The sequence below is a fragment of the Octodon degus genome, unplaced genomic scaffold (genome assembly GCF_000260255.1).
Source record: "Octodon degus isolate 3935 unplaced genomic scaffold, OctDeg1.0 scaffold00113, whole genome shotgun sequence".
Classification (NCBI taxonomy): Eukaryota; Metazoa; Chordata; class Mammalia; order Rodentia; family Octodontidae; genus Octodon; species Octodon degus.
Window position 1 is genome coordinate 1,006,583 of NW_004524689.1, and position 9,279 is coordinate 1,015,861.

A 9,279-nucleotide genomic window follows, 5' to 3' on the forward strand; every position below is an offset into this window, starting at 1 on the left:
GCCGCCCCCCGAGCCGGAGCCCCCCCCCCCAGCCGGAGGCCCCCCAGCCGGAGCCGCCCCGAAAGGCGCCCCAGCCTTGGGCGTGGGCGAGTGCCCCGGCCGCCCGCTACACCGAAGGGCGGGATGTGGCCCTGCCGTAGTTTTTCTCCCTGGATATCCTCGCGGGGGCTCCACGAACTGCTTGGGCGCCGAGCCTCCCCTCCGCGCCCTCCACGACTGAAGCTCTCGCTTTCCCACTCGAGGAGCAAGCAGGGTTGCGGCGCCGGGGCCAGGTCCGCTCCCCAGCAGTCCCGCGGGCCGCCGCTCGGTGGCAGCAGACGCCCAGGTCCCTGGTGCTGCGGCGCTGGGCCTCCGCTTCTGCCTACCGCAAGCTAGATGCGCCCAGGGGTGACCGCCAAGGCCAGGACGTGCAGGGGCTGGGTAGTGGCCACCACCGACGGCAAGCTGTGGAGCAAGGACAGCCTCGGGGGCTCCCAGGTCCCTGCCTGTGGAGGCTCCCAGCAGCCGATGTGGCTGGCCCAAGCTTGGGGGCCTTTCCCTCGTGTGTCACTATGCTCCTGCAGGAGACCTTGGCGACCTCCAGGAAGGAAGCCTGGCGGGAGGAGAGTCACATAGGTCCAGCGAACAGGTGGGGCACCCCTCTGGGGTCTTCCACATCCGCCCTCCACCCCACATCCAGCTCCCCCTATGGCGGTACCTGTCTATTTGGCCCATAAGGAGCAGAGTGAGAGGAGGCACTGGCCTGAGGCCTACCCAGCCGCTGCGGGCTCCTTGTGGAGCCTGGTGGCTGGCACCCACAGCTGCAGAGGGACAGGCTTTGGGTCACAAGAGATGGAGCCACCCCTTGCCCTTGGCAACCAGCGGACCTCCCTTGCCCTTGGTTGCCAGGCCTTGGTCTCCAGGGGCCTGAGCACACAGCCTCTGCAGCTGGAGGCACTGGGTCCTCCTGGCATCTTCTCTTGGTCTCCCCCACTGCCTGGGCTTCAGGGGGGCATGTGGGAGGCCCGAGGACGTTCAGACTGGGAACTTCCCTAGAGAATCAGGCTGGACAGACCCCTGCTGGGGCAGAGGCAGGACTTCAGCCTGAGGTGGCCCCCGGGGGCCAGCATAGAACAGCCACTCCAGCACCTTCAGGAAATAAAAGGAGAATGTTGGTCACCTCTCTGGGTAACCGCTTATCTTGCCCAGCGGACCCAAGTTATCAGCATGAGGGGTTACAGCATGGAGCCTTACTTTCCCCCAGCCATCTTGACAGGGACAGGAAAGTCAACATTACTGGAAGACAATTTCTGGTTGAGACTGATGCTAAAAGAGTGGAAACAAGTTTTTTATGAGCCAGAGTTTGTACTTATGAAACAATACTTGTAGAGAAGGTGTGCCTGGGCGGAGCAGAAGACTTCCAGGTGTGTGAAGCGAGAGGCCCTCACTCAGGCCTGGCTTGGCTGGACACCACCTCCCATTAGGGCTTTGTCCACCATTTGATCTGGATTGGAGGGAAGGTCTGCCCCTGGGGCTGCCTCTAGAAACACACCAGCCAGGTCAGGGGCCACCTCTCCCGCCCCTCCCCCTCCTCTCCCCCACCTGGGAACAGGTGTCCGGCAGGGTGGGATTGGCCCTTCACTCCTCCAGGGCTGATTCCCCCAGGTCCCAGCTGGGGCCCCTGATTGGCCTCTGCCCAGGTGGGAAGCTGGACAGCCCCTGGACACCCGTCCCAGAGCACTCTGGGATGGCCTGAGCACACTTGGTGTCCCTACATTCTGCTTGATTTCTTGGTGGTTGGGTGCGATTGAGCTGCCTGCAAATGGGGTCAAGACCGGCCCCAGGAAGCCTGTGGCATAGGCATGCCCGGGCGCATGCGTGTGGTGCTTGGCTGCCCCACCCCCTCCATGTGGCACGACCACATGGTATCCATGTGGGGTGCCCTGACAGTGCCTGCTGGCTACATGAGAGTGGCTGAAAGACCTGTGCCACTTCCGCTAGATCGGCCTTCTGACGCAGTAGGCACCAGGCTGCCCATGCCACACCTGCGCCCTGTGTGTGCCAAGCCAGGCTGTATGGAGCAGGCACGGCAGCATTTACGGGGTGCGGGAGTGCCAGGCAGACAGGCTGCACACGACGTTGCCTGGGAAACGTCTCGGGATCCGGCGGGCAGCAAAGCATGTTCAGGCCCACACACGGTGCGGGGGTGAGGGCATGCTGTGGCATCCCTTGGGTACTGGGAAGCTCCAGGTAGCCTTGGGCTCGAGAGCGATGGCCAGGGCCAGCCAGAGGTCAGCAGGCTCAAGCCTCAGCCCTCAAATCCTAAAAGCCAAAGGGCATCGGGAGGAAGATGGCCCTGTTTCCAAGGGCCCACCTGGCCACATGCCCCAACTCTTTCACTGGGCTGGCCACCTGTCCCTGAGTCCACAGCGGTGCTTCAAGTGCTCAGGGACCTCAGTAGCTCCACACCAGGCTCTGCTGGCCTGGCCCAGGGGCAGCGTCCCCTCCCCAGGATGCGTCCTGGCTGTACACCCCCATCCTAGTAGGTCTCCCCACAGCACAGTGGGGACTGTGAGTGCTCCTGCGGTGTCCATGCCCTGCAGAGCCAACCAAGCAGTCCTGGGCAAGCAGGAGAGGGAGGTGCATGAGCCTCAGGCAGCTCCCTAGGGGACAAACAGGACCCCAGCTTTGGGGTGTTGTGGGTGGAAGCAGCGCTCTCAGGGATCCCCAGGCACTTGTGGCGTCCAGGCTCCAGTGGAGTCAGTGTGGACCCTGATCTGCTGCCTTCTTAAGGGAAAATCAGCTGCTGGCTGGGGCTTTTGGCCTGCCCTTCACCCTCAAGGCCCCTGGCCAAGTGCGGGACCACGTGGTGAGCTTTATCCTGAGGCAACATGGCCAGCCCTGTCCTCCCTACATTTTGACATGGACCTTGTGCACGGCAGGAAGCCCACCCACAGCAAAGCTCTTTCTGGCTTTCTGAATTGCCCACAGAGTTCTCCTGTGAATAGAGTTCTGCCTCAGGGTAGCTCGGCCCCACGACCAGACCAGACCGTGAGTCAGGACTACACGCACCGCTGGTAGCCTCGTCCCTGCTGCCCAGCCTTCCCAGGACCTGCCATGATGGTCCTGAGCTCTGCAGGCCAGCGACACCCAGCAGGGCGCGGTCTGACGGAAAGGCGCTGTGCTGCCCAGCCCTGGGCAGCCTGTCCCGCCGGTCACCTGCATGCCCCCGATCCGAGGTGCACCCTGACTCAGCCTCCTTCCTGACCTGCCATCACTCTCGCAGCCTTTGTCCATCTGTTGCCCTTCCCGCTCCGGGCCCCACGCCACGCCCTCCTGGACGCTTTCCCACGCCCCGCCCTCCAGGCCACCCCCCCACACCACCCCCCCACGCCTCCTCCGGTGCCTCCTCGCCACGCCCCGGCACGCCTTCCCCGCCCCTCCGGTGCCCTCCGCGCGCTCAGGCCACGCCCCTTCGCCCCCACCCCGCCGGCGCGGTCAGCTCCCCGCGACCCCTGGCTGCGGCTTCCCAGGTCCAGCAAGCTGAGAGCCTGGCGTGGTCCGCGTGTCCGCGACTTCCCAGGGCGAGGTCTTCCCAGGGCACCTACCAGGGACAAACAGAAAGCACGCGTAGGTCAGGTTGGGTGTGTAGTGGCCGCTGTGGACAGGTAAAAGCAAGTAGGTGGAATTAATTTTAATTACCGTGTGCTGTGGAACATGGTGCGCTCTGGAACCAGCCCACACGGGAATCTCGGTCGCGCTCGCGGCCATCTAGCGTGTTTGCAAGCAGAGGCCACGTACGCTGCCCCCACCCCGTTTCAAGCCCCCTCGGACACCTATTGTAGCAGGGTCGACGGTCTGCGAAGCGCCCTGTCTTCTGGTTCTTACCTGGCGGCACACCTGAGAGAGCCTCCGGGACATCCCTCCGCTCTGCCTGACTAGAGGCAGAGCCACCCCCTGCGGGACCTTCCGAGGCCTGGCTCGCTGGCCGTCGGTGGGCATCAGGGAGGGATGCTTTTCCCTGCAGGGGCATAGTTTAGGGGAGCACAGCCACGGGAGACCTCCTGCTTCGGAGGCCTCACGTCCAAGGGTGCAGTCTGGGCCCCTACAGCCCCCATGGGCACCGGGGGGGGGGGGCATATGTGACCCAGCTTTGCTGAGACTCAGGTCTCTGGCCGCTGGGGAGGTGATGAGCAGCCGCAGGTGGGATTGCTTATGATTGGGTGATGCTGAGGTTCCAGCAGCCCACAGCACCCCGTCCTCTGCTCCTGGCCCCAGGGCCCTGCAGGGCTCCCACCTCATAGCCCCAGTTCGGGAGTTGGGTGGACAGCAAAAGCTACCTGGTTAGGAGAGGATTGTTCTTGCTCTCTGAAAGTGTGAGTTTGTGCTGGGAAAAGTCTGAGAATTTAAATGGAGTGGAGGTGTCGGCCAGGGCTGGGTGCTGCTTTTTGCCTGGTGGAATGGAGCCAGGCCCAGGGCTGTGGGGCTGCTGGCAGCCCTGGCCCCTGAGCCCCTCTGCTTCCTAAGTGTGGTGTGGTGGCTACCAGGGTTGGGACACTGTGGAAGCCACTTCCATCTTCTCTGAGTAAGAAGAGGCAGGAGCTCATTCTAACGGTCTGGAGGAGGCTCGGAGCCCTGGGCAGCCTTCTCCTCCCCTAGCTGGTGTGGCTTCTGCCCCGCTCCCTGCCCCAGACTCCTGCTCATGGGCGCTGTTTCAGGGTTGCTGCCTGCTGCCTGTGAGTAGCCACATTCCCTGTAGCGGAGGAGGGCGTGCTGCCCAAGCCCGTGGTGGCCATGCACACTGACATCCCCCTCTGGGCAGGCCTGTCCCCTGCTCGGAGCCTGCCCTCCCCCACCCGCTGGGCTGGAAACTTAGCCTTGCTCCATTCTCGTGGGTCGAGGCCTCAGAGCTCCAGGCAGGCCCATTGTGCTAGCAATTCTGTGACTGTGTGTGTGTGTTGCTGTCAGTGCTAAGCTCAATCCTGAAGCTGCTCCCTGACCTCAGTAGTTTCTCCAGGGGAAACTGAGGCTTGAGGGCCTCAGCCATGTGTCTGATGGTGTGTGCCAGCCGCCTGGCTTCAGAGCTCCCATTCCTGGGACGCAGTGGTCATTTGGCTCCAGGCCCAGGGTTCTTGGAAGTTTGGGCCCCCAGAGACACAGGCCATGGCCCTGAGGTCCCCCCTGGGGCCAGCACGGAGCCCTCCTCCCTGGCACCGCGACTCCTGGCCTGCCTCCTGCCCTCCTTTCTTCCTCTCAACTTTGCCCTCTCTCCCTGCCTTCCTCCTGGGCCTCCCCTCCCTCCCCTCCTGGCAAGCAGCTTGCAATCCAAACTTGTTGTTAACTTCTCCCCTGCAGTTGTCAGAGAGCCCGTCCAAGTTAAATATTACTCATGGAGATGCGAGCCTGCGGGCAGCACCCCGCCTGGAGATGGCGGATGGCTCTCTGGACAGTGCCGGGGAGGCAGACACCAGACCCATGGCCCCAGGACCCTCCTGGCAGCATCTGCAGCAGCTGGTGGGTGGGGCAGCTGGGGACCCTGGGCGCAGACCCAGCTCCAACAGAGTGGGTGGGGCAATGGGGCAGCCAGTGCCCCACAGGGGCCTGGGTGGAATAGGCGGAGGCATCCCCTCTGCTGGCCATTCCAGTCCTGTGCCAGGTGGGGGCAGGGCTAGGAACAAAATGTCCAGAAACAGCTTCATCTGTTCCGCATCAATTCCTCTCACTTGTTCCTCAATTGTCCTGCAGGGAAATGGAAGCTGGGGGTGCTCTTGGCTCAAGGGTTCTGGGAGACCCAAGGGGCAGCCTATCTGCTAGGGCTGTGGCTCTGAGGGTCTCCCAGGCAGGCCCAGGGCAGTGGCCACCAAGCTCCAGTCCCCTAAGGGGCACAGCTAAGGTTCACACCCGACCCCCCTCACTTCCTCTCCTACCACTCTGCCTGGCATTGCCTCAGGTGTACCTGCTGTTCCCCGAACTGGAAGCCTCACCTCTTGCCTTTGGCTTTGTTTAGATCTTTTTTTTTTTTTTTGAGGAACTAGGGATTGAACTCAGGCCCTTGTGCTTGCCAGGGAAGCGCTTATTCCACTGAGCCATCTCCCCAGCCCCTTTTGTTTAGATCTTTGCAAGGTGGTGCCCACCCAGCTCATCCTCCAAGCCGACTCCACCCTCATCTTCCCCCTAGGTCTCTGACCCCTGTCTATAGAACAAACAGACATGTCACTATCTCCTGAGGACCTCGCACTTTTTAGAACAAGAATGATTTGCCGCTGTGCCAGGCTTGCTAGGCGCAAGCTGTCTATGGACTTGGTGCAGAAATGAGTTCCATGTTCTCTCCTGTCCCAGGTCTCACTCACAGGGACCCCCACCTTCCCTCAGAACCACAGCCCCAGGTGCACCTGGAACTGGGCCTGGCAGGACAGGACTGGTGCACAGTACTCAGGCTGGGGCTTTGGAGAGGCCTGCAGGGCACTGCAGGGCCAGGGGCGCAGCCCTCCAGGACTCAGAGTCAGTGCATGAACCTGGAGGCGAAAGGTGGACAGAGGCTGCCTGGTGACACAGCCGCCCTGCCCCCAGGCCTTTTGGTCTCCCTCCTGGGCCATCAGGGAGCCAGGTCGGGGTACGCTGGAACTGTGTCCTCTTATTCCTGGGGCCCTCGGAGAGCAGCTTCGGCCCCTGGCATTTGCTGGCTCCTCTGCCCCTGTCGAGGTTGGGGCTACCCAGAAAAGCCCCCACAACTAGCAGGCTATGCACACCTGGTTAGCGACCAGTCGGTGCGGGGCTTGGGACCTCACCCATCTGCCCACCTCATGCTCAGACCTGCAGCTGCGCCTGCTGGTATCAGACAAGCGAGTTAGGACTTCAAACCCGAGATGCAGTGGAGGCAGGAATGCAAGCTCAGAAGCTATCCTTCTGTGCTGCTCTGGGGACGGTCTGGTGCACGCTGACGAAGGCAGGTGGACATCCCCTGCTCACCGGGGCACACATAGGATGCCCCTCTAGGGGCTCCACACCCTCAGAGTCCTGAAGCTCTGCTTGTCCCTCCTCTTTGACCTCAGTTTGTGCTTTGGGGGCTGAGGTTGGATAGATTTTCCGCAGGGCCACAGGAAAATCTCACGCTGCTTGGCACAGGGCCAGAACTTGCAGACCAGGTGGAGGTCTGGAAGCCTGGGGCTGGATGGGGCTCCTCCGGCCACAGTGGGGATGCGGAGCCTTCGGGGCCCACCTGTTCCATTGCCAACCTTCTCCATCATGGTGCTGGATGTCTGAGTCCACAGCAGATGCCAGCTGTTTTCCTGCAGGGGCCAAAGAATGCCCGCCTGCCTAGTCACAAGTGGCCCATCTTCAGTGGGTTGAGGGCTGCTTCAGGTTGGCACTTCAGGGCGCATGGGCGAATGCCAACTAGAGACACAGACTGGCATCTGGAGGCAACCTGGGCTAGACCCACTGCAGCGTCCTGGTGGGCCCTGCAGAGTGACCATGGCAGCTGAGCCTAGTGGCCGGCCAGCGTGTCTGGCAGCCTCCCTTGGGTGCCTGGGTGCGCACAACCCCTTGGCACCCCTCAGCCCTCGCCATGGTAGCTGCCTCTTCTCCAGCTGCTGGCAGGGCAGCCTCTGCTTGACAGGAGTGAGAGGGCTGGGGGCGGGGGACGACACACAGCCACCCTGCACCTGGGCCTGTGTGAGCCTCTTGCCAAGGGGTCTGGCAGGACTGCTTATGGCAGGGGTGGGTAGCACTGTCCCCCGGGGCCCCGAGGGCCAGGTCTGGTGGAGGCCCATGGAGTCCCAGGGCCCAGCTTCAGGGCAGAGGGCCTAGGAGGTGTGGGAGGGTGGGGAGGTCCTACAGACTAGGGCCCCACAGCAGCCCCTGCAAGGCCTGGGCGGCAGGAAAGGGAAAGGTGACGTCATTGCCGCCTGGAATCTGCTGTTTGGAGGCGTCGCCATGGAGACCGGAAAGCTCAGGGTGGGTAAAAATAGCAAGCCCAAGAGGGTGTAAGTTCCAAGAATCAAGTCGGAAAAGAGAGGAAGACATGTTCTTGCTGCTCTTGGAAAAAGGGACCAGGGGCCCAGCCTGTGACTAGCAGGAGGTGACTGTCAGTACCACAGAGTCCCTGCCACCCACTGGCTGGCTGCTGCCTCCGGGCCATGTCCCTGTGGCCATCCACCTAGAGCTTTGTCCCCGCTCAGGGTGTGGCCTGCAGGACAGGCTCCCAGCAGGAGACGCCTACAAACACATCCTCTTTTTCCTGGACAGCAGGGGGCTCAGCGGAGCCTGTGGATGCACCCCTGGGGCCTTCCCCTCGGGAAGAAGACCAGCCTGTGCCAGCCTGGCCGCCTCCTCAGGCAGGGGGCTCACAGCCTTCCGCACCTGGGCTTGGGCCTGCTTGTCCCTCGCCAACCAGAGCTGGAAGCACAGATGTGGAAGAAAAGCCCCCTCATCAAGCCAGGATGTCCCCCCAGACCTGGGCTCGAAAGACCCTCCCACCCAAAAAGGCCAGCACGCACTGCCTCACCCCGGAAATGGCCCCCATGCCCTGGTGTTGGCTGTGTTCTTCCAGGTAGCTTCAAGGACCCCAGGTACTTCTGGGCCAGAGCCACCTCCAGGGGTGGGGTGTGATTCCAAGGGCCTCCCAGGGTGTGGGTCCTCTGTCCTAACTGGTGTGGGATTGCTGCCTGCCTCTTGGCAGAGGCAGGGCCTGGCAGGGGACCTGGAGTTCAAGCTTGAGGATGGACCAGGTGCCTTCAGAGAGACCAGGGGCCACAGAAGCAGGGTGCCAGGTGGAGGGAGAGAGAGGGTCTGGGCAGGGCAAGTCTGCCCCACGCCCATGCTGTCCTCCACCCTGGGGACCCTTCTTTTTCTTCCTCTTCCCTTCCTCCCTCTCCCCCTCTGTTCCCTCCACCCCCCCTCGCTTGCTTCCTTCCTTCCTTTCTACTCTCAGTGACCCAAGTGCTAAGTCCTGTTTGTCTGGGAGTCACTGTCCCTGCTCTCCTGCAGGCACCATTGTTCTTGGGGTGGCAGGGACCCGAGCCAGGAGCTGGCGGCCCTGTATCCCCCGACAGCGACGGGGTCTCTCTTCCCTCCGTGGCCCGATCTCCTTGGCTGGCAGTGGTTGTCCGCTAGAGAGGGCGAGGGGAAATGGAGCCCCAGGAAGGGGAGCTCATTCCCCTAAGAAATAGCTCGCATGCCTTATGTAACGAGTGAGCTCACTTTGGGGCCTGCCAGAAATGACGGCAAGAGGGCGCGGGTGGGGCCACACGCTGGGCCAGGTGGGGCTGGGGTTTATGAGGAGGCTGCCTGCCCTAAGGA

General features: G+C 62.6%; 1 protein-coding gene across 1 annotated transcript in view; it reads right to left on the minus strand.

Annotated features, from left to right (window-relative positions):
- Nucleotides 1-3,900, minus strand: part of Faap20 (Fanconi anemia core complex associated protein 20) — a 7,951-nt gene extending 4,051 nt beyond the window's left edge. Inside the window, exon 1 of the mRNA XM_023699373.1 lies at nt 3,868-3,900. Within this exon, the coding sequence (XP_023555141.1) occupies nt 3,868-3,900 (33 nt within the window). The remainder of the gene's footprint in view (nt 1-3,867) is intronic.
- Between the last annotated feature and the right edge of the window lie 5,379 nt (nt 3,901-9,279).